Genomic DNA, 26,103 nt, shown 5'->3' on the forward strand with positions numbered 1-26,103 from the left:
GGGGGGAGGGGGGATTGGGGAATCGTGAGGAAGATTCTCTGAATGTAGTTTATCCTCTGCATACTTCACTCTCGCCCCTTTCTCTAATTGTTACTACAACAACAACTTGTACTTATGTAATCCCTTTAACGTAGTAACAAGTCCCAAGGTGCTTCACAGGAGTGTTATCAAACAAAAATTTGACACTGAGCCACATAAGGAGATATTAGAGCAGATTGGTCAAAGAAATAGGTTTTAAGGAGCGTCTTAAAGGAGGAAAGAGAGGTGGAGATGTTTAGGGAGGGAATTCTAGAGCTTGGGGCCTTGGCAGCTGAAGGCATGGCTGCCAGTGATGGGAGTGATTTTAAAATCAGGGATGCTTAAGAGGCCAGAATTAGAGAATCACAGATGTCTGCGGGGGGGGGGGGGGGTGTCGTTGTGGGGGCTGAAGGAGATTACAGAGATTGGGAGGGGCGAGGCCATGGAGGGATTTGAAAACAAAGATGAGAATTTTAAAATCGAGGAGTTTCTTAACCAGCAGCCAATGTAGGTCAGCGAACACCGGGGTGATGGGTGAACGGGACTTGGTGCGAGTTAGGACATGAGCAGCAGAGTTTTGGATGACCTCAAGTTTACATAGGGTAGAATGTGGGAGGCCGGCCAGGATTGCGTTGGAATAGTCAAGTCTCGAGGTAACAGAGGCATGGATGAGGGGTTTTCTTGTGTTTTGTGATATTTGAACTTGTTTTACAAAACAAATGAAACTAGTTATTATCATGACTACAATTTGCATCACTGCAGTTGAAAGCAACCACTCTGTTTGGAGGTTGTGGGGTAAGAGAGGTGGGGGCTTTATTTTGCAGCAACGTGTTCGGGAGATCACATGAATTTCATGTATGTTCGAAGAATAAAAATCTGATGGAGACATTTGCTGGGTGGGGTTTTGGTTGAAGGCTGACATTATTCTCAAAGTACATGGAAGATTAATTACATGCTTGAAGACAGGAACCCTATTATACCAAGGTCTTGTGACTTTTGCCAACATTATTTTAATCCCATTACTGAGTATGAGTGACACTCTGATATCTGGGAAGTTAACTGATGTTCAGCATGATCCATTGCAGCCAGCACCTAATGGATAGACATGTCACTGAAATACTGTCCAATTCCTTTTGCCTTCTGGCCACAATGAAGCTCGAATCCTATTGGAATTCAGATGTTTTCCTTTTCTGTGAAAGCCTCTTGCTTTCATCTTCAGTTGTGAGGTAGAATGTAATGAGGGATGCTACATAGCCCATTACATGGCTGCATAATGGTTAACTGAAAATGTTCTTGTAAGCACTTAAGTAGCTCGACTACATTTTCTTGTCCATACTGAAACTTACTGCTTCTGAAAACGCTCCACTCAAATGGACTACATTGTTCCTGATTTTCTGCCACGTTTAAGTGTCGAGATGGTCCTATAGTTTGAGTCTGTGATTATTTACTTGTAATGCTTCTGTATCCGCAAGCTGTCAGACTGCTCAGAAACTCTTTAAAACCATGTCTGATTATGTGCAATGTAAGTAACCCTACCTAGAATTCCCATTTTATGCAAGATGAGCTTTCTGATTTATTGTAACTAAATGTTAACCGTGTTAAAAATCAGTAATGAGGCAGTCACTCAAATTTTGGTGTGAATTAGTCAGTCATCCAGTCATTTTTATATTGATATTAATGTTAGTGTCTCCTTTTAGTATGTGCAGAAGCTTTCAACCCTGATGACGAAGAGGAGGACACAGAGCCTCGGGTAAGTAGGGTTATGTAAAATGGAATGATGCAGTAAGTGGAAGAAATCAAATAAAACCTAATTAATACTTGGAGGAAACAAATAGCTCCCCCCTCCATCTTTCCCACTGCCTGATACGCACCTGTGCTCACTTGCACACTCTATCCTAATCACTTTGCCTCTTGACATCCGTTTTTTAACAATCTGACCATATTTGGTTTGGGAGAGAGTTGCATGCTGGTTGTGAGCAGGAGACTTGGGATAGGAAGTGCAAGGAGGAATAGTGTAGCAGAGGTCTTGAAGAAGTAAACCACACACCTTCCTGTTGTAGCATTGCAGCAGCAAGAAAGAAGAATATCTGAACCAGAAAGAATTTAAGACGTTATCAGAGTTAATACCTGTAAACTGGAACAGATCGAGACACACAGTATTGAAAAAGGAAAGGTGCAAATGCACAATCGAGAGAATTGAAACCAAATAATGGACAAGTGCAAATGGAAGGGGCCAAATTGTACATTAGAAAACCAAACGTTTGCAATTTTAATGAGGATTAGCTTTTAGTAATAAAAATCACTTGGTAACCATAGTTTTGGCTGCCATCAAATTCACAACAACGTGAAATCAAGGCAAATGAAAGTTCTTGCCTCATGAATACGAGAAGGAACAGCAGAGGGCAGTAGCTGGCTGTAGAGAATAGCTCACCGGTCATGTGGGCTGGGGAGACGAGTGGAGACTGAAGTGTTTTGTGCTCAGAAGAAAAGCAACAGATAAAAAGGAAGTAACATGAGAATGATAGCAAATAACAGTAGAAAATGAATTGACTAATGCTGAAAGTATATTGGAGAAACATGGTGCTGTGTTGTCCCAACTTTGATGTACTGTGCTATGTAGACGAGGAAAGAAGCAAACTGCCTTTGTATCATATGCTAAATTATTCTCATCCTAAATATAAATAGACTGCTAATATTCAACTTTACTGAATAAATAGCTTAAATGCTGAGATTCTGCACTGGCACTTTGAGGTAACAGTAACTTTGGCTACTGTTTCTCTCCACTAAGGTGTAAATAATGAAATAAACTAAGTTTAACATTTTAATACAGGCAACTATTTTAACATTTTAATTTTATTCCCTGCCTGGTGCTCTTCACTTTTGTCATACCTTCCTCTGCTGAGAGAACAGTTGGCAAATACTTGCTTCCGGGCTTCTTCTTATACTAATCTAAATCCAGCATAAGGGAGATGGGCAATCTGCATTATTTTTCCTTGCTCCCTGCAGCTGCTTGGTAGTTCCCTACGATGGCAGTGGCGAGACCCCAGATTAGTCATGTGGGGTGTCTTGGTACAAAGCTGTATCCTATATTCTTGCCTGTTGGGGCTCTTCAGTACAGTGACTGTTTAAAATAGTATGAATTTGTAGATTTATATACAGCATCCTCCATCTGTATTTTAGGTTATTCATCCCAAAACAGATGAGCAAAGAAGAAGACTGCAAGATGCCTGTAAAGACATTCTTCTCTTTAAGAATTTAGACCAGGTATGACCTTGATGTTAAATGCTTTAAACTAGAACAAAAATAAGCAAAAGTAACAAAATAATGATATAGAAATCTAAACTGTTCCAGTTATTTGAGATATTCTAGCCTCTTGTTATATTGCAAAATAGAACGTTGTATATGCATTTGGTTTGAATACTATCCTTTTCACCTTTGGGACCAAGAGCTAAAGGCAATCCAGACTGATGAATTTTGGAAGCCAATGAACCCATCCCTTTTTCATTCACCAACCCCACTTAACTTGGTTTCCATCTTCTTTCCAAACATTCATGTAATTGCTTCCTTGCTTGTTCTTCCCTGGGAACTTGTTTCACAACTTATCATTTTGGGTGAACAGGCTACCCCTAACTTCTTTTCTTATTCCCAACTTGTGTTCCCTGGTTCTTGAATGTTTAGCATAGTGGACAATTTGCCTGGATAAATTTTCAGTTTCCTTTGGTGTTTTGAAAACTTCAGTTAAGTCACAAAGTCTTTTTTTTGCAAAGTAAACTAGGAATGAGCGATAAATGTAGCCTTACCAGGGTCGCCCATATCCCGAGTAACAAGTTAGGAGAAGTTAAGAACGTTGGGCTTTAAAAAAAAAAAACTAAGTTTCTGATTTCCCTGTCTCTCTGCAGGCTCTAAGTAAAGTATATTTGAGCAGTTTTAACTTAGTGGCAAAGTCCATGAGCTTCTTGCACTTATTGGAGGCGAGAATGGAAATTGAGACCATCTGTTCAACTGCCTCTGCTGCTTTCCCTAGCTCTGAACTCGTATCTCACTTGAGCTTCTCTCGCATCTCCCCTCATGCTCTCTGAGCTTATTTCATCCGTAAGACCCACCTCCTGTTCCATTTATCCATTCCCACTGTACTGCTGATCACCAAACTTCGCTTTCTCGCCCCCATTCTAGCTGACATTATAAATGGTTCCCTCTCCTCGGGTACTGTCTCACTCCCTTTCAAAACAGTCATCACCCCCCTCAAAAAAAAAAAAAACCTTGACCCCCGCTGTCTTTGCAAACTACTACCCCATCTCCAATCTCCCTTTTCAAGTCCTTGAACATGTTGTTATCTCCCAAATCTGTGCCCATCTTTCCCATAACTCTGTTTTAATCTCTCATCAGATTTCCACTCCTGCCACAGTAGCGGAAAGGGCCGAACCAAAGTCGCAAGTAACGTATTCCGTGACTGACCATAGCCTCATCCCTTCTCAACCTCTCTGCGGCCATTGTCATGGTTGACCACACCATCCTCCTCCAATGCCTTTTCTCTGTTGTCTACCTCTGCTTGGTTCCACTCTTATCTATCCAGTCATAGCCACAGTATCTGCAGCAATGGCTTCTCTTTCAGTCCCTGCACTGTTGCCTCTGGAGTCCCCCAAGGATCTACCTTTTTTTCCCACCTCTTATTCCTCATCTACATGCTGCCCCTTGGCAACATTATCCACAGACATGGGGTCAGCTTCCACATGTATACTGAAGACACCCAGCTCTACCTGTGCAGCACATCTCTTGAAACCTTCGCTGCCTTTGTATTGTAAAACTGCTTGTCTGTCCTTCAGTCTTGAATGAGCTGCAATTTCCTCCAGTGAAGAATTGGGAAGACTGAAGACACTGCCTTCGACCCCCCCCCCCCCCTGCCGCAAGCACAAACCTTTTGCCCTGGCTGCTGATTCCATTATCCTCCCCAGCCACTTTCTGGGACCGAACCAGACTGTTCTCAATGACGGCGTCCTATTTGCATCTGAGATGACCTTCTGCCCTCGTATCCTCTCCATCGCAAAGACCACTTACTTCCACCTCCGTAACATTGTCCACTTCTGGCCCCAGCTCAGCCCGCGTACTGCTGAAACCCTCGTGCATACCTTTGTCACTCCAGACTCAACTATTCCAATGCTCTCCTGGCCAGCCTTCACCCTCCATAAACTTCAGCTCAATCAAAACTCTGCTGCCCATATCCTAATCTGCACCAGACCCTGCTCACCCATCACCCTTGTCCTTGCTCACCATGACCCCATAACACCTAACATTTAAAATTCCCATCCTAGAGTTTAAATCCTTTAATGGCCTTGCCCCTCCATATTGCTGTAACTTCTCCAGTGCTACGGGCCACTCCATCTGCCCCCAGAACACTCCATTCCTGAGACTCTGTGCTCTTGGGAAACTCCCCATTCCTTCACCCCACCATTGTTGGCTGTGCTTTCAGCCCCCTGGGCAATGTTCTTTTTAGGCGGTGCGGCTGTCTAGAGCTCCCGGCTTTACAATAGGAAAAACAGCGCATATGTGAGAATTTGAATGGGCCGCGCATCCAAAAAAAGGTAAAAGGGAACATTGCCCCTAGGTCCCACACTCTGGAATTCCCTTCCTGTCCCTGAGGACTTCGCCCTCTTCCTTTTAAAACCCTTCTTAAAACCCAAATCTTTGACCAAGCATTTGGTCACCCCTCCTAATATCTTCTCATTTGGCTTGGTGTCCATTCTTATTTGATTACGATTCAGTGATGCACCCTGGAATGACTTGTATGTTAAAGAAGCTGTGTAAATGCAAGTTGTAGTTGTGTGAGCCCATAACACATTTGCATTAAGTTGTCTCTGGGGCTTCATGTTTTTTGTGGGAGACTGATTGATTGATTATGTTCAACAGGTTCAGTAGCTCACTGCTTCTGAGCTTGGGTCAAGGTGTTTTAATGGGACAAAGTATGAGTAACATTACACTTTTGTTTTTTGCACTGCCTGACTGGGGACATTTGACAGAATGCCCAAAGGGAGAATATTAGATTTCCCAGCATAAAAATCTTCATCTATAAAGACCAAAATTCTACTTTTATGAATAATTGTTTTTCTTAATAAATTGTTTAATTTTTAAAGGCAATAGCTCATACATTTATGCAACTTTGGTTTGTTTGCTTTAAATTAATATTTACCTTGACATTCAGTGGCATTACCATCGCCGAATCCCCCACTATCAACATCCTGGGGGTCAGCATTAACAAGAAACTTAACTGGGCCAGCCACCCACATACTGTGGCAACAAGAGCACGTCAGAGGCTAGGTATTCTGTGGCGAGTGTCTCACCTCCTGACTCCCCAAAGCCTTTCCACCATCTACAAGGCACAAGTAAGGAGTGTGATGGAATACTCTGCACTTGCCTGGATGAGTGCAGCTCCAACAACACTCAAGAAGCTCGACACCATAGAGGACAAAGCAGCCCGCTTGATTGGTACCCCCATCCACCACCTTAAACATTCACTCCCTGCACCACTGGCGTACCATGGCTGTAGTGTGTACCATCTACAAGATGCACTGCAGCAACTCGCCAAGCTTCTTCAACAGCACTTCCCAAACCTGCGACTTCTTCCGCCTAGAAGGAAAAGGGCAGCAGGCGCATGGGAACACCATCACCTCCAAGTTCCCCTTCAAGTCACACACCATCCTGACTTAGAGGTATATCGCCGATCCTTCATCGTCGCTGGGTCAAAATCCTGGAACTCCCTACCGAATCGCACTGTGGGAGTACCATCACCACACGGACTGCAGCGGTTCAAGAAGGCGGCTCACCACCACCTTCTCCAGCGCAACTAGGGATGGGCAATAAATGCTGGCCTTGCCAGCAACACCCTGATCCCATAAACACATTTTTAAAAAGCACCGTTCCTGAACACAGGCTCAGATTATCCCTTCAGTCCTGCCTGTAAGTTGAAAGGGAAATTCCCAGAACTTTCCAATTTCTTTCCCTCCCTTTGTTACACTTCCACCATTGATGAGACAGAATTAGCGATTCATATGTTATGAGCAGAATCAAACCATTTCTTGTGTTTCAGTCAAGGTTGTAGCCAGGATTTTAAATTTTGACTGCTGTGGGATCAAGAATGTGGCAATGTACTGCAACACTGAGTGGTGAGGGCTAGGTCTGTGTCTGAGATTTCCCCACATGGTGAGTTCCTGGTTTAAACCAAGCTGCCATGGGATGTTGTTGACTAGAGGCCAGGTATTGCTGTATTGGCGCTGGGGGAGAATCAGATGTCCAGTCACAGTAGACCACCACGTGAGTGCTTCTCTACGTTTTTGTTCATCGTGTGTATAACAGGATGGGCTGGAGGCTAAATACCAGAGGTGGTGTGCTGCAAGGGAAGAGGTGAAAATGTAATTTTTTTTTTCATACGAACAAGCTACTTGTAGGAAAATCCACACCAGAGCAGTGGGAGTCATTCAGAAAGGAAATAGAGTACAGTGCCAACATGTTCCCGTAAAGGTCAAGGGTGGGACCAACAAGTCCAGGGAACCCTGGATGTCAAGGGATATACAAGAATGGATTAGGAAAAAAAAAGGGAGGCATTTGGCAGATAAAAAGGACTAAAAACAGTGGAAGCCCTAGAGGAGTATAGAAAGTGCAGGGGGGTACTTAAAGAAATTTGGAGAGCAAAGAGGGGGCAGGAGAAAACACTGGCGGGCAAAATAAAGGAAAATCCCATAGTGTTTTATAAGTATATTAAGGGCAAGAGGATAACCAGGGAAAGAGTAGGGCCCATAAGGGACCAAAGTGGCAATCTGTGTGTAGAGCCGGAAGGTGTAGGTGAGGTTTTAAATGAATATTTTGCACCTGTGTTCACTATGGAGAAGGACGATGTAGGCATAGAAATCAGGCAGGGGGGATTGTGATATACTTGAACAAATTAGTATTGAGAGGGAGGAGGTTTTAGCGGGCTTAAAAGTGGATAAATCCCCAGGCCCAGATGAGATGTATCCCACCCTGCTGTGTGAGGCATGGGAGGAGATTGTAGGGGCTCTGACACAAATTTTCAGAACCTCTCTGGCCACAGGGGAGGTGCCAGAGGACTGGAGGACAGCTAACATAGTACCATAATTCAAGAAGGGTAGTAGGGATAAACCAGGGAATTACAGGCTAGTGAGCCTAACATCAGTGGTAGGGAAATTATTGGAAAAAATTCTGAGGGACAGAATTAGTCTCCACTTGGAGAGGCAAGGATTAATCAAGGAAAGTCAGCATGGCTTTGTCAGGGGGAGAACATGTCTAACCAATTTGATTGAATTTTTCGAGGGGGTGACTCGGTGTGTGGATTAGGGTAGCGCAGTTGATGTAGTCTACATGGACTTCAGTAAGGCTTTTGACAAAGTCCTGCATGGGAGACTGATCAAGAAGGTAAGGGCCCATGGGATCCAGGGCAATTTGGCACATTGAATTCAAAATTGGCTTAGTGGCAAGAAGCAGAGGGTGATGGTTGAAGGTTGTTTTTGTGACTGGAAGCCTGTGTCCAGTGGTGTACCGCAGGGATCGGTGCTGGGTCCTTTGCTGTTTGTAGTGTACATTAATGATTTTGATATGAATGTAGGAGGTATGATCAGTGAGTTCGCAGATGACGTGAAAATTGGTGGAGTGGTAAATAGCGAGGAGGGAAGCCACAGGCTACAGGACGATATAGATGGGTTGGTCAGATGGGCAGAACAGTGGCAACTGGAATTTAACCCTGAAAAATGTGAGGTGATGCATTTTGGGAGGACTAACAAGGCAAGGGAATGCACAATGAATGGTAGGACCCTAGGAAGGACAGAGGATCAGAGGGACCTTGGTGTGCATGTACATAGATCCCTGAAGGCAGCAGGACAGGTAGATAAGGTGGTTAAAAAGGCATATGGGATACTTGCCTTCATTAGCCGAGGCATGGAATATAAGAGCAGGGAGGTTATGATGGAGCTGTACAAAACGCTAGTTAGGCCACAGCTGGAATACTGTGTGCAGTTCTGGTCGGCACACTATAGGAGGGATGTGATTGCATTGGAGAGGATGCAGAGGAGATTCACCAGGATGTTACCTGGGCTGGAGCGCTTCAACTATGAAGAGAGACTGGACAGGCTGGGAAGGCTGATGGGGGACCTGATTGAGGTGTACAAAATTATGAGGGGCATAGATAGGGTAGATAGAAAGGAACTTTTCCCCTTGGTAGAGGGGCCAATAACCAGGGGGCATAGTTTCAAGGTAAGGGGCAGGAGGTTTAGAGGGGATTTGAAAACTTTTTCACCCAGAGGGTGGTTGGAATCTGGAACTCACTGCCTGAAATGGTGGTAGAGGCAGCAACCCTCACAACATTCAAGAAGCATTTAGATGAGCACTTGAAATGCCATAGCATACAAGGCTACGGACCAAGTGCTGGAAAATGGGATTCGAATAGACAGGGCTTGATGGCCGGCGCGGACACGATGGGCCGAAGGGCCTCTTTCTGTGCTGTATAACTCTGACTATGACATACGAATTAGGAGCAGGAGTAGGCCACTCGGCCCTTCGAGCCTGCTCCGCCATTCAATAAGATCATGGCTGATCCAATTACTCCACATTCCCGCCTACCCCCGATTAACTTTTCACCCCCTTACTTACCAAACATCTATCTACCTCTGCCTTAAAAATATTCAAAGACTCTGCTTCCACCGCCCTCTGACGAAGTGAGTTCCAAAGACTCACGACCCTCTGAGAAAAAATTTCTCCTCATCTGTCTTAAATGGGCGACCCATTATTTTTAACAGTGACCCCTCGTTCTAGATTCTCCCACAAGAGGAAACATCCTCTCCACATCCACCCTGTCCAGACCCCTCAGGATCTTATATGTTTCAATCAAGTCACCTCTTACTCTTCTAAACTCCAGCGGATACAAGCCTAGCCTGTCCAACCATTCCTCATAAGACAACCTGCCCCTTCCAGGTATTAGTCTAGTAAACCTCTGAACTGCTTCCAACGCATTTACATCCTTCCTTAAATAAGGAGACCAATACTGTACACAGTACTCCAGATGTGATCTCACCAATGCCCTGTATAACTGAAGCATAACCTCCCTACTTTTGTATTCAATTCCCCTCGCAATAAACGATAACATTCTATTAGCTTTCCTAATTACTTGCTGTACCTGCATAGTAACCTTTTGCGATTCATGCACAACGACACCCAGATCCTTCTGCATCTCAGATCTCTGCAATCTCTCACCATTTAGATAATATGCTTTTTTATTCTTCCTGCCAAAATGGACAACTTCACATTTTCCCACATTATACTCCATTTGCCAGATCTTTGCCCACTCACTTAACCTATCTATATCCCTTTGTAGCCTCCTTATCTCCTCGACACAAAGATAGGTAGGAAAGTAAATTGTGATCAGCAAATTTAGCAACCATACCTTCGGTCCCTTCATCCAAGTCATTTATATAAATTGTAAAAAGTTGAGGCCCCAGCACTGATCCCTGTGGCACACTACTCGTTACATCTTGCCAATCAGAAAATGACCCATTTATGCCTACTTTCTGTTTCCTGTTAGCTAGCCAATCTTCTATCCATGCCAATATGTTACCCGCTACACCATGAGCTTTTATTTTCCGCAATAACCTTTGATGTGGCACCTTATCAAATGCCTTCTGGAAATCCAAGTACAGTACATCCACCGATTCCCCTTTATCCACAGCACATGTTACTTCCTCAAAGAACTCTAATAAATTGGTTAAACACGATTTCCCTTGCACAAAACCATGTTGAACTCTGCCTGATTACTTTGAACTTTTCTAAGTGCCCTGCAATAACGACTTTAATAATAGCTTCTAACATCTTAGTGAGAAATGATATTGGGTCAAAGGATCAGGATAGTGAAACAGTTTGGGTGGAGATAAGGAATAATAAGGGGAAAAAGTCACTGGTGGGCGTAGTCTATAGGCCTCCTAACAGTTGCAACTCTATTGGTCGTAGTATAAATCGGGAAATAGTTGGGGCTTGTAATAAGGGAACAGCTATAATTGTGGGAGATTTTAACTTTCATATTGACTGGACAAATCAAATTGGGCAGGGCAGCCTTGAGGAAGAGTTCATAGAGTGCATTAGGGACGGGTTCCTTGAGCAGTATGTTACTGAACCAACCAGGGGGCAGGCAATCTTAGATCTGGTCCCGTGTAATGAGACAGGATTAATAAAAAAAATGTCCTAGTAAAGGATCCCCTTGGAATGAGTGACCATAATATGGTTGAATTCCAAATTCAGTTGGAGGGTGAGAGAGTTGGATCTCAAACCAGCGTACTAAGCTTAAATAAAGGAGACTATGAAGGTATGAGAGCAGAGTTGACTAAAGTGGACTGGGAAAATAGATTAAGGTGTAAGACGGTACATGAGCAGTGGTGTACATTCAAGGAGATATTTCACAACTTTGAAGAAAAATATATTCCACTGAGGAAAAAGGGGCGTAAAAGAAGACAGCCATCCGTGGCTAAGTAAAGTAATAAAGGATAGTATCCGACTGAAAACAAGGCCATATAAAGTAGCCAAATCTAGGAGGATAGAAGATTGGGAAGCATTTAAAAGCCAGCAAAGAATAACTAAAAGATTAATTAAGAAAGGGAAGATAGATTATGAAAGTAAACGAGCAAAAAATATAAAAACAGATAGCAAGAGTTTCTACAGTTATATAAAAAGAAAAAGGGTGGCTAAAGTGAATGTTGGTCCCTTAGAGGACGAGACCGGGAAATTAGTAGTGGGGAACATGGAGATGGCAAAAACACTGAACAAATATTTTGTATCAGTCTTTACAGTAGAGGACACCAAAAATATCCCAACACTGGACAAACAGGGGGCTATGGCGGGGAGGAGCTAAACACGATTAAAATCACTAAGGAGATGGTACTCGGTAAGATAATGGGACTAAAGGCGGATAAATCCCCTGGACCTGATGGCTTACATCCTAGGGTCTTGAGAGAAGTAGCGGTAGGGATTGCGGATATTGGTGGTAATTTCCCCAAACTCCCTGGATTCAGGAAAGGTCTCAGCAGATTGGAAAACTGCTAATGTAACGCCCTTATTTAAAAAGGGAGGTAGACAAAAGGCTGGAAACTATAGACCAGTTAGCCTAACATCTGTGGTTGGTAAAATGTTGGAGTCCATTTTTAAGGAAGCAGTAACAGGACATTTGGATAAGCATAATTTAATCGGTTTTACGAAGGGGATGTCATGTTTGACAAATTTGCTCGAATTTTTTGAGGACGTAACAAACAGGGTGTGTGATAAAAATAATAACTTCCGGGAAGTTATGTCATCACTTCCTGTGAACTATGAACTGTGTACATACCTCACTTCCTGTCATATGTCACTTCCTGTTGGACTGGTATAAATACTGGTCTGTTCAGTATTGTAAGAGGCTTCTACCAGAGGCATGGTAAAGACCTCTCTTGTATATAGTGTGTTTATAAGTTACTTAAAGCTTACTTTAAAGTTACTTGATGGTAAGCCTCCTTTTTCTTACATCAATTTAAGTAACTTAGTATTTACACTCACAAATACTAGACCTTCGGACAAACTCGGAATTAAGGATCCAGGGAACCACCCATCATGGAGAAAATCCTTAGACCTATTCGTCTGGACTTGGACCCGAATGCACCAGCAGCTGGCAGGGTATGGAAGCATTGGTACCGTACTTTTGAGAATTTTCTGGATGAATGTGAAGCGGATGCTCCTGCTAGATTGAAGATACTTATCAATTATGTGACCCCAAAAGTGTTCGAATATGTTGATGATATGGTTAATAAACTGGCCGAATACAAAGTGTTCTCAACTTACGATTTAAAAAGTGCCTATCATCAGTTACCCTTGAAGGTCTCAGATAAGCAGTACACAGCCTTTGAGGCTAATGGACGGCTGTACCAATTTCGTCGCCTCCCATTCGGGGTTACTAATGGAGTGGCTGTCTTTCAACGGGCAATGGATGGCCTGGTTAAGCAGGAAAACCTAAGGGACACTTTTCCCTATCTTGATAACATTACCATTGCAGGTCACGATCAACAGGAACACGACTCCAACCTCCAAAAATTTCGGGATGCCCTCCATCGCTGTAATTTGACCCTGAATGAATCCAAATCTGTTGAGTCGCAACCGACCATCAACATCCTTGGCTACTGTGTAGGCAATGGTATCATTAAGCCAGACCCAGAAAGACTTCGCCCGCTCCAAGAGCTCCCGTCACCTAAGAATCCGGCTTCTTTACGTCGGGCTCTCGGTCTGTTTGCATACTACGCTAAATGGATTCCTCATTTTTCGGACAAAATCCAACCCTTGCTGCATGCTAGATCATTTCCACTGGGAACAGCGGCTGTTGCAGCCTTTAACCTTCTCAAAAAACAGTTGGAGAAAGCAGCTCTTCACTCCATTGATGAGAATCTCCCTTTCGTGGTTGAATGTGATGCCTCGGAGGTGGCGATCTCGGCTACTCTGAATCCGGAAGGTCGTCCTGTAGCATTTATGTCCAGGACCTTACAAGGTGCCGAGCTACATTATCCTCCGGTTGAGAAAGAAGCCACAGCCATCATAGAGGCAGTACGGAAGTGGAACCATTTTCTAGCTCGCCAGCACTTTACATTGATCACGGACCAACGATCAGTCGCCTTCATGCTCGATAATCGAAAACGAACCAAAATTAAGAATAATAAAATACAACTTTGGAGGATGGAACTGGCCTCTTTTGGTTACACCATTCTCTATCGGCCTGGCAAGGAGAATGTGGCCCCGGACACCCTCACACGGGCATTCTGCTCCACTATGTCATCCTCCACTCTCATGGGTGTCCACAATGGTTTGTGTCATCCTGGCGTTACGCGCATGCTACATTTCGTACGATCACGGAATCTCCCTTTTTCCACTGGAGATGTAAAGAAAATATGCTCAGAATGCCGGCTTTGTGCGGAATTAAAACCTCAGTTCTTCCGCCCCTCAGATGGTATACTCATACATGCAACCCAACCGATGCAACGACTTAGCATCGATTTTAAGGGCCCAGTGCCCTCTTCAACTCGGAACACATATTTGCTCACCATGATCGGTGAATATTCACGTTTTCCGTTTGCCTTCCCCTGCTCCAATATGCTGGCGTCCACAGTAATCTGCTGCCTTGAGCAGGTATTTTCTCTCTGTGGCATGCCGGCTTATATTCACTCAGATCGGGGTCCATCCTTTATGTCGAGGGAACTCAAGGACTACCTCTCAGAACGGGGAATTGCTACAAGCAAAACAACACCATACCATCCCATCGGAAATGGGCAGGTAGAGAGGTATAACGGTATCATCTGGAATTCCGTACGTCTCGCTTTAAGATCTCGGGGCCTACCAGACCAGCAATGGGAAACAGTGCTTCCGGATGCATTGCACTCTATACGGTCCCTGCTTTCTACAGCCACAAATACTACACCTCATGAGCGGTTCTTTGGATTCCAGCGTCGCTCATCTCATGGGACATCACTCCCGTCATGGCTAACTACTCCTGGACCTGTATTACTCCGAAGATACGTTCGGACGTCTAAAAATGACCCTCTTGTAGACGAGGTCGAACTAACCGATGCCAACCCCACCTATGCAAACATACAATATTCCGACGGCCGAGAATCTACCGTATCATTACGGGATCTGGCTCCCTGCCCACCAGGACCTAGTGGGACATCGGGTGATGGCATTTCACCAGGAAACTCTTGGGACCTATCGGGTACCCCTCTCCAGGATCCTGATCGGACACCAACTAGCTTGGTGCCGGTAGAACCCCGTGCTCAAGGTTGCGACCCTCCCAGTACCGCGCATGAAAGTACTGGTCCGCCACAGACCAGCTCTGCACCTCCCTCTGAACAGAGGCAGTCCGACTTTGAACCTATTGGGGCTCGTACTCGAAGCCATGATCTCCCCGACCCTTCACAGGGCAATCCAGGCCACACGGACTCTGACCAATGGCCAACCGCATGTAAGCGGACCAGCGACCCTCTACGACGGGAATCCAAACGGGTGCGACTCTTCCTTGTTCGGCGGCTGCGGACCAAAAGGTAGACCACAGCCTCCTAAACCTGCAGGAGGGAAGAATGTGATAAAAATAATAACTTCCGGGAAGTTATGTCATCACTTCCTGTGAACTATGAACTGTGTACATACCTCACTTCCTGTCATGTGTCACTTCCTGTTGGACTGGTATAAATACTGGTCTGTTCAGTATTGTAAGAGGCTTCTACCAGAGGCATGGTAAAGACCTCTCTTGTATATAGTGTGTTTATAAGTTACTTAAAGCTTACTTTAAAGTTACTTGATGGTAAGCCTCCTTTTTCTTACATCAGGGTGGATAAAGGGGAACCAGTGGATGTGGTGTATTTGGACTTCCAAAAGGCATTTGACAAGGTGCCACACAAAAGATTACTGCACAAGATAAAATATCACGGGATTGGGGGTAATATACTGGCATGGGTGGAAGATTGGCTATCTAACAGAAGAGAGAGTTGGGATAAATGGTTCATTCTCGGGTTGGCAATCAGTAACTAGTGGTGTTCCGCAGGGGTCAGTGCTGGGACCCCAACTCTTTACAATCTATATTAACGATTTGGAGGAGGGGACCAAGTGCAACATATCCAAGTTTGCTGACGATACAAAGATGGGAGGGAAAGCAGTGAGTGAGGAGGACATAAAAAACCTGCAAAAGGACATAGACAGGCTAAGTGAGTGGGCGGAGATTTGGCAGATGGAATATAATGTTGGAAAGTGTGAGGTTATGCACTTTGGCAGAAAAAATCAAAGAGCAAGTTATTATCTAAATGGAGAGAAACTGCAAAGTGCTACAGTACAAAGGGATCTGGGGGTCCTGGTGCATGAAACACAGGAGGTTAGTATGCAGGTACAGCAGGTGATCAGGAAGGCCAATGGAATCTTGGCTTTTATTGCAAGGGGGATGGAGTATAAAAGCAGGGAAGTCTTGCTTCAGTTATACAGGGTACTGGTGAGGCCACACCTGGAATACTGCGTACAATTTTGGTTTCCATATTTAAGAAAAGATATACTTGCTCTCGAGGCAGTTCAGAGAAGGTTCACTCGGTTGATTCCGGAGATGAGGGGGTTGACTTATGAGGAAAAGGTTGAGTAGGTTGGGCCTCTATTCATTGGAATTCAGAAGAATGAGAGGCGATCTTATCAAAACATGTAAGATTGTGAGGGGGCTTGATCGGGTGGATGCGGGGAGGATGTTTCCACTGATGGGTGAGACTAGAACTAGGGGGCATAATCCCCTTTCAAAACTGAGATGACGAGAAACTTCTTCATTCAGAGGGTAGTAAATCTATGGAATTTGCTACCCCAGAGAGCTGTGGAAGCTGCGACATTAAATAAATTTAAAACGGAGATAGACAGTTTCCTTGCTGATAAGGGAATTAGGGGTTACGGGGAGTGGGTAGGGAAGTGGACGTGAGTCCAGGTTCGGATCAGCCATGATCCTATTGAATGGCGGAGCAGGCCCGAGGGGCCGTATGGCCTACTCCTGCTCCTACTTCTTATGTTCTTATTTTCCCTATGACAGATGTTAAGCTAACTGGCCTGTAGTTTCCTGCTTTCTGTCTCCCTCCATTTTTGAATAAAGGAGTTACATTTGCTATTTTCCAATCTAATGGAGCCTTCCCCGAATCTAGGGAATTTTGGAAAATTAAAACCAACGCATCAACTATCTCACTAGCCACTTCATTTAAGACCCTAGGATGAAGTCCATCGGGACCTGGGGACTTGTCAGGCCGCAGCTCCAACAATTTGCTCAGTACCACTTCCCTGGTGATTGTAATTTTCTTGAGTTCCTCCCTCCCTTCCATTTCCTGATTTACAGCTATTTCTGGGATGTTACTTGTATCCTCTATCGTGAAGACCGATGCAAAATACCTGTTCAATTTAACTGCCATCTCCTTATTTTCCATTATTAATTCCCCAGACTCACTTTCTATCGGACCAACGCTCACTTTGTTAACTCTTTTTAAAATATCTATAGAAACTCTTACTATCTGTTTTTATATTTCTAGCTAGCTTTCTCTCATACTCTAATTTTTCTCTCCTTATTAATCTTTTAGTCATTCTTTGCTGTTTTTTATATTCTGTCCAATCTTCTGACCTGCCACCCGTCTTTGCGCAATTATATGCTTTTTCTTTAAGTTTAATACTATCTTTAACTTTTTTAGTTAACCACGGATGGTGGGTTCTCCCCTTGGAATTTTTCTTGTTGGAATGTATATATTCTGTGTATTTTGAAATATCCCCTTAAATGTCTGCCACTGCAACTGTATTGACCTATCCCATAAACTAATTTGCCAGTTCACTTTAGCTAGCTCTGCTTTCATGCCCTCATAATTGCTCTTATTTAAGTTTAAAATACTAGTCTTGGACCCACTCTTCTCTCTCAAACTGAATGTAAAATTCAATCATATTATGATTGTTGCTGCCGAGGGGCGCCTTCACTATGAGGTCATTAATTAACCTTATCTTGTTGCACAATACCAGGTCTAGTGTAGCATGCTCTCTGGTTCGCTCCAGAACATGGTGTTGTAAGAAACTATCCCGAAAACATTCCATGAACTCATCTATGCTACCTTTGCCCATCTGATTTTTCCAGTCTATATGCAGATTAAAATCCCCCATGATTATTGCCGTATCCTTCTGACAAGCTCCCATTATTTCTTCCTTTATACTCCATCCTACCATGTGGTTACTGTTGGGGGGCCTGTACACCACTCCCACAAGTGACTACTTGCCTTTATTATTTCTCATCTCTACCCAAACTGCTTCTACATCCTGGTTTCCTGAACTTAGGTCTGTAATGGCTATCAGATCATATTTATTTATTTCTATTTGCACTCAGTTCATCTGTTTTGTTTCAAATGCTACGTGCATTCAGATGCAGAGCCTTTAGTTTTGTCCTTTTTATTATTTTTGTAAACTCTCGCCTTATCTGTTGATTTACTCTTAGATTTGTATTCTCTATCCCTTCCTGTCATGGTATGTTTATCATTTCCCATATTAGTACCTTTCTCTATTGCCTTGTCTCTAATCTTTGAATTACCACATCTTCCCAAATTTGATCCCATGCCCCCAATATTTACCTCTCTACCGCCCTAGTTATACGACTCGCCAGAACACTGGTCCCAGCACGGTTCAGGTGAAGACCATCCCAACGATACAGATCCCGAATGCCCCAGGAATTGAAACCCATTTCTCCCACACCAGTCTGAGTCATGCATTCATCTCTCTAATTTTATTTACCCTATGTCAATTTGCTCGTGGCTCAGGTAATAATGCAGACATTAATACCCATGAAGGTTCTGCTTTTTAATTTAGCCCCTAGCTGCTCATTCTCTCTCAGCAGAACTTCTTTCCTCGTTCGTACCTACATATGTCGTTGGTACCTACATAGACCATGGCCGCTGGCTCCTCCCCATCTCACTCCAGAGCAGATGTCCCGAACCCTGGCACCGGGCAGGCAACACAGCTGTCTGGACTCTCGCTCTTGGCTGCAGAGAACTGTATCTATCCCCCTGATTATGCTGTCCCCAATTACCACTACATTCCTATTAACTCCCCCCCACTTGAATGGCTTCCTGTACCTCGGTGCCAAGGTCAGTTTGCTCATCCACCCTGCAGCCACCGTTTTCATCCATACAGGCCGCAAGAACCTCAAACCTGTTGAACAATTGCAAAGGCTGAGGCTCCTCCACCTCCTGGGTCCCCATACCTGCCTCACTCGCAGTCACATCCTCCTGTCCCTGACCATTGACCAAATCAGAAGACCCTATCCTAAGGGGTGTGACTGCCTCCTGGAATAAAGTGCCCAGGTAACTTTCCCCCTCCCTGATGCATTGCAGAGTCCGCAGCTCGGCCTCCAGCTCATCAACTCTGAGCCGAAGCTCCTCAAGCCGCAGACACTTACCGCAGACGTGTTTGTCCTGGTTCACACTGGCATCCTGGAGCTCCCACATAGTGCAGTCGCAACACATCACCTGCCCTGCCATCTTTATTGAGTCTTAATTAATTTATTTTCCCTAATACTCCTAATAAGATTTATTACTGCTAGTAAACTAGTACTAATGAAACCTTACAATTACTAATACATTTCCTGGGCTTTAAAAAATAAGGGAAGTGAGCAAAATACTCACCAACCAATCACTTACCCGTTTCCCTGTGATGTCACCTTTTATTTTTGTGTTCTAGAAATCTAATGTATTAAGTTGGCATCTTAAACTTTACTTGATTGCACATTTTACAGCAGAAGACAAATTTGAATGTAAAAAGTAAATATTAAAGGCCATTTTTGGGGTGAGGAGAAAAGGTAGACTATAAATGTGATTTGGTGGACTAGTTATCCTTCCTCCAGTAAAACTGCTCAGTGATTTGTGTCTCAGTCGGAATTGATCATAACTGTTCCATTATATAACACCTGAAAATGGAAACAAAGCCAAATTTTTTCAGTAGTGCACATAGTCACTGTTTTGTACGTAGTAGATATTGTATAATAGGACAGATTAACGAGCAGTAACTTTGTGTGCACAGGCGTTATTAATAGCGCATAACACATAGCGATCTTTCTTGTATCAGCCATGTAAGCTTACTTGAATTATACTGACAGAACAATCGTTCAAAATCATAAGTTAACCCTGAATGCTTGAAGATACTTTTAACTGCACCATTTTGAATTGATTTTGACTCTGCCCGCCAGTTGAAACCGGGCGGGCAGTTCATTTTACCCAGGTGACTTGCCCGACAATGTCACGCTCTCTTCCCGCAGTCTTCGATTTTAATTTACTCTACTGAGCAGACGGCAAGGATATCAAAGGGATCCTTCTTTAAAATGTGCAGATTGGTCTTCATTGATGCTGTCATGGGAGGGAATTGGGGCCTAGAATAACCTGAAGAATATGTTGGAAGAGCGATAAATGTTGCTGTCCAGGGGACCTATATGCTGGAAGAACTGGATGTACTTATTTTGAGTGACAAAAGCGAGTGAAGGAGCAGATCAAAATTCAAGATTTTTTTCACCCTTTGGGCCACTTGTATGTTTGTTTTTGTGCCCACCATCATTTTTTTAATACCCATTTCTTTTTTTTTAGCAATTTCACTCTTCCTCTTTTCTCCTGCCCCCCCCCCCGACAGACTCTGTATCACTTTTCATCGTTATAGATGTTTTTATTTTCCTATTTCAAACTCTTGAAAAATTGCTCAACACCACATATCGTCCTGCCATATGTTGTACACCATTCTCCTGCCTACTTTGTCTCTGCTAACATAGGTCTTGAATGGGTCATTGCTAGTTCTGCAAGAGTGTGGCATTAGGTTACTCACCTGACTCCTTTTTGAGAAAGCATCTAGCTTCCTGCTTATGGCATAAGAGGTTTGCAGTTCATGGCACCGCTGCATTGCTGATCATTTAAATCTTCTGTGAGGGTAGACTCCTGTTGTAGCATTTGTAAGCTTAAGGAAATTGCCGATTTTATTGAAAATGTGGAAATTCTTGCACCCATCTGAGGCGGTTTAAAAAGAAATATCCATATATTAACGAAAAAAAAGAACTTCATCAGATCTGATGTCTTAATCCTCAGGATAGTGATACATTCCACTAATTTAGAACCGAGTCCAAGTTGGTTGTTAAAATAAAAATTGTTGGCTTAATGAGGGAGCGAGCTAATGGACAGTTGAAATCTGAGAACTGCAATGACAAAATCAAGCATAAAATTGATTCCCTTGAGAAAATGAATCGAATTGCAACAGAAAAAGTTTTACAGCCACAAGAATAGAAGCTGTCCTCAGTGACCTTAAGTATTCCCGTTTGATTTACATTTGGTTTGTTAATGCTTGGCATATTTTGGAGATAGCTGGTAAGAAAGGGTGGTTGTGATTTCTCTTGAGTTGCTGTCAAATACAGAATCTTGAGTTTTTGCAAGAACCTTTGACGAGTGAGATGGAGTGCTAAGTGCAGGTGTATAGATTTTGTTTTTCGATTTATTAAACCTGTGTAAATGTTAATATTAATTGCATGTGTGAAAGACAGAATAGGACTCTGCACCTAGTGGTGTTTATGACATTATGCCTACGCTGTGGTATTTTTATTGGATTTGCTGTGCCATTTGTTAGTTGGCTCGCAATTTTCCGATTTTGATTAATTTGTGCCTTTTTAGTTGTATGAAGAACAAAAATTACTTTTTGTTACATGAAGAACCTTGTTTTTGTTCTGTGATTAATTACAGTGCGAATTTCCAGCCAGCATGCACTGTCCCAGCAAAGGGTTTCCATCATTTATATTAAGTACAAAATAAAGAAATGCCCAGAGACCTCACTTCCCTTTAACTTGGCCTGGGCTTTATCGATGGAGGAGACGTGGTCATGAAGCATTACTTTGGAGATCACAGCAGTGTTTTCCCCAAAAAAAAAAAATTATTTTTACACTAATTACCATTTGGTTTTGAAAAATTGTGAAGCATTGTAGTCGCTTGTATCTTAATAGAAGTCGGTAACTTGAGGTCGAGCCTGATTGTTGGCTGACCTTCATTAGAGTCCAAGCTCTGCAGTTAGATATTCAGCTAATTGGCTTAATCATCTGAGCAATGCTGGGGCAAGGAAGCATGCAAGTGGCTCAAAACTTTCAAGAACACTCACTTCTATTTGTCACCTTCAGTGATTTCTACAGCCTGTATAGACATCAGCTTTGACTTGGTGAGAGCAATCCTGCTTCTTAGTCATAAAGTTGAGTTCAGTTTCCCATTCCAAAGACTTGAACACCTAATCTAAGCTGACACTTCAGTGCAGTACTGAGGAAATACTGCATTATTGGATGTGCTGTCTTTTAGATGAGATGTTAAAACCCAGCCTTTAATGGACTGCGCGGCCCTTTCAAAATTCCGCGCATGCGCAGTTTTTGCAATTTAAAAGCTGGTTCATCAGGAGCGCGGCCGCGCAGTTTGAAGGGAACGTTGAACATAAAAGATCCCAAGGTACTATTTGATGAAGAGCAAGAGAGTTATCCCTGGGTCCTGGCGATGTTTATCCTTCAACCAATATCGCTAAAAGTAGATTATCTGTTTGCCAGAACTTGGTGTATTCAAATTGGCTGCACCTCAAAAGTACTTTCTTGGCTAGGAAACGCTTTGGGATATCCCGACGATGTGAAAGGTGCTATATAAATGCATGTTCATTCTTTTTGTCTCTCCCTGGGGATGGAATCACAATTCAAAACTATTCAGACTAATGGATATAATTACCTATTTGATGCCAGGGTAACATCCACAACACAAGAGAGATGTGGCCAGGTTGTCAGCCCTTTACAAGTACAGGACTACACAAGATGTTAGCAGTTGCAGCACATTTCTGTATCAATTGTTGCCTACAATTTAACCCTGTGTGTAGAAATCAAACCATGACTTGAAGAACCAGAGTTTGTTTTTCTCCTCTCCTTTACCGAAAGTATTAACTCCATTCTAGAATATAGTTCCGTGGGTGTGAGTTGTCTGCAATACTTCATTCAAGTGACCTTTATTCATGTATGAAACTTGGTGAGCATCTCCGGGCTATTCGACTGAGCATCTCCGGGCTATTCGACTGAGGGGTGATTACCCAAATCGTACGTGGGCACTCCAGCAGAGGTTACTGGAATGTAATCAGGACTGGGAGCCTTGAATGATCTCTTCTCAAACCAAGGGGCACTGACGCCAGTTGTAGTGCCACTACCTTGCCTCATCTGAGAGCAGCTAATTCAGCACTGACCAAGGATCCAATCTGCAACCTTTATGTCCTGTAGGCTCATACTCACTTGGAAAAACTCACTAAGCCATCAGTGTAGATCTCGCCCCACAGTTCAGTTTTTACAGAATTCATCATTCAAAAATTTGTGAGCCACCTGCTGCCTGGTATGACAGTTGAGGTACAAAATATTTAAATTTGTTTTTACCTTTCTTGGTAAGTTGTTTGCAAAACTGGGGTACTATGAGAATCTCTGCCTTTTACAGGAACAAATGTTTCAGCTGCTGGATGCCATGTTTGAAATGCTCGTCAAAGTTGAGGAACATGTCATTGATCAAGGGGATGATGGGGATAACTTCTATGTTATTGAAAGGTAAGAATCTTGCTAAATTCCATTTTATATTCTGAATGCAGTTTATATATTGAATGTGGAACATTTTAGGGTCACTAACTGAGGCTTTGTGGCATGGAAATTGGCTGGAAAGAATGATGTAGATTTTACAAATTTTCTTAGCTCGATGAAGTCAGCTTCTCCGCAGTAATCCTTTATTAATCATGGATCCCTGTTACAAATTTCAAGTGTCTACAATAGATATTTTCTCGAGCTCACCGTAATTGGCCACCAGTAAGTATAATCTGCTACAACCTTTTTTGCCTAATATCTAGTTAAACGATCGTATGAGCAGGGGATCCTACGGGACCTTTTGTGTGTACTGGATACGATGATCTCTCGCATGCTGCCACATGTGGTCTCCTGTCTTACAGAAGGCAGGCTGTAAGACTCACAGAAGGAAAAGCACTCCGGTGAGATGAGGCACAATTGTACCCTGGTTTATTTTACCTGAAATATTTGCATGAGCAGAATACACGTTTCCTGTGAGATGCATCTATTTCTTGTCACTCCTCATAACAAAAATAGTAAAGATGCGACTTTGTGACTAATTAGGCAGACTTTATTTGCAAGACTAACTGACCCTAATTAGAACTGTCTTGTAGCTACAAGTTGATATGGGTTCACTCTGCCATTTTTCAGCCCGTGTCCATTTTGCTGGCTGACTCTCCCTATGGCATATTTTTTTTTTTTAGTTCCTGGGATGTGGGCGTCGCTGGCAAGAACAGCATTTATTGCCCATCCCTAATTGCCCGTGAGAAGGTGGTGGTGAACCGCCTTCTTGAACTGCTGCAGTCCTTGTGGTGAAGGTAGTCCCCCAGTGCTGTTAGGGAGGGAGTTCCAGGATTTTGACCCAGCGACGATGAGGGAACAGTGATATATTTCCAAGTCAGGATGGTGTGTAATTTGGAGGGGAACATCTGCAGAAGGAATAAAAGTATACATGGGCTCAAATATATATCTAGTTTAGTCAAGTTTCCTGCTGGGTGCAATGAATGTAAATCATTCTAACACCAGGGTGCAAATTACTGTGCAATGCACTGAATGACTTCCCATTGTTTCTCAGCTGACATATCTCATTGAAATGTATAAAATTCTTTGAGGGCTTGACAGGGTAGATGCTGAGAGGCTGTTTCCCCTGGTTGTTAACATGCAGGTACAGCAAGCAATTAGTAAGACAAATGGTAAGTTGGCCTTCATTGCAAATGGGGGTTGGAGTGTAAGAGTAAGCATGTCTTGCTGCAATTACATAGGGCTTTGCCGAGACCACACATGGGGTACTGTGTACAGGTTTGTTCTCTTTACCTAAGGAAGGATATACTTGCCTTAGAAGGCTCACTAGATTAATTCCTAGGATGAGTGCGTTGTCCTACGAGGAGAGATCGAGTAGAATGAGCCTATATTCGCTGGAGTTTAGAAGAATGGGCAGTGATCTCATTGAAATGTCTAAAATTCTTAGAGGGCTTAACAGGGCAAATGCTGAGAGGCTGTTTCCCCTGGCTGGAGAGTCTAGAACTAGGGGTCATAGTCTCAGGATACAGGGTCAGCCATTTAAGACTGAGATGAGGAGGAATTTCTTCACTTACAGGGTTGTGAATCTGTGGAATTCTCTACCTCAGAGGGCTGTGGATGCTCAGTTGTTAAATATTTTCAAGACTGAGATTGATAGATTTTTGGGCACTAAGGGAATCAAGGGATATAGTGCCAGGGAGGGAAAGTGAAGTTGATGAAGTTCAATCATGATCTTACTGAATGCAGAGCTGGCTCGATGGGCTGTATGACCTACTCCCTGCTCCTATTTCTTGTGTTCTTAATGTGAAAAAGTACAGTTTCATGGCTGTTGCTGCCAGGGTCCCACCTAGAATATATTCTAATCCACATTCTAAATGGCTTGTGTATCGAGTTGACTCCTTGTAAACTGGATATAACCCATACCAGTAACATAACTTAAATAGCTCGTAGGCTATAAGTAAAAGTCCCAAATGTTACAATCCTCGTTAATGCTAATATGTAGCATTAACCTAGGATCTACTTCAGTAGCGAATACTATTAAAGAAAAATCCAGAAACATCATAAATTCCCATTTTATATAGGAGTCCTCTTTAACAGAGAGTGACTTTTGTGGCAATAATCTAACCTTGGCTATAAATGATTTGCAGATGATTCAAACTTTAGAACATGAACTTATTCAGGTTTATGTTGCTGCCTTCTTGTAATCCCTTTAAGGTATCTGTCATTATATAAATCTAACTGATCAATTGACAAAGATCATAGTTGACTTGTAATTCTGTTGCCATCTTAAATATCAGAAAACTGATTCATATTATTGATGCACTATCAATTGCTACAAAAGACTGGAGATTGAGAAAGTAATAAACAGGCTTTTATTACCAAAGAACAGAGCATGCCTCTTGTGGTTGCCTGGTATCCAAAAGGGCCGGAGGCTTCTGAGCAGCGACCTTTATACCCAGCCATGAGGGTGGAGCCAGGGGCGGAGTCAGCTGAGGCATGCACAGACAAGTACAACAATATGCAAGAGTGAACAACAGTACTAACAGTGAACAACAGTACTAACAACAGTGGTGAACAACAATACTAACAACAGTGGTTTACCACAATTATGGTGGCTACTAAAGCTGTTAGAATCATCGTATTGTCCATGACCCTCCCTAGTGGGTTAAAATAAATACCGTACTATTTTGAGTATTATTCCAAGCCTTAAACCAGGTTATTAATTGGTAATTACCATTAATGGTTATTTATTTAAATGGCATTGGGTCTCTTGTTTGAACCAGAAATTTGCCTCAAAATATGAAATGCATTTTTAATGTCAAACCTATCTGTCTCTGCAGTTTCACCATTTTAAGCTATTTCCGGGAAAGCATTTCAATATGCACCCCTTC

At 43.0% G+C, this 26,103-nt stretch overlaps 1 protein-coding gene across 4 annotated transcripts in view; it reads left to right on the forward strand.

The window, feature by feature from the left end:
• LOC147105665 (cAMP-dependent protein kinase type II-beta regulatory subunit-like) overlaps positions 1 to 26,103 on the forward strand; it is a 334,744-nt gene that overhangs the window by 279,012 nt on the left and 29,629 nt on the right. For 3 of the 4 annotated variants that reach the window (XM_086010222.1, XM_086010223.1, XM_086010225.1), the window contains 4 exons: positions 1,716 to 1,768; positions 3,199 to 3,282; positions 4,405 to 4,452; positions 23,076 to 23,182. In XM_086010222.1, coding sequence (XP_085866348.1) covers positions 1,716 to 1,768; positions 3,199 to 3,282; positions 4,405 to 4,452; positions 23,076 to 23,182 — 292 coding nt within the window. The remainder of the gene's footprint in view (positions 1 to 1,715; positions 1,769 to 3,198; positions 3,283 to 4,404; positions 4,453 to 23,075; positions 23,183 to 26,103) is intronic. The other variant, XM_086010224.1, reaches the window with a different exon arrangement.

This window comes from Somniosus microcephalus, chromosome 17 (assembly GCF_052327205.1).
Source record: "Somniosus microcephalus isolate GS21.2 chromosome 17, FLI_Smic_1.0, whole genome shotgun sequence".
Classification (NCBI taxonomy): domain Eukaryota; kingdom Metazoa; phylum Chordata; class Chondrichthyes; order Squaliformes; family Somniosidae; genus Somniosus; species Somniosus microcephalus.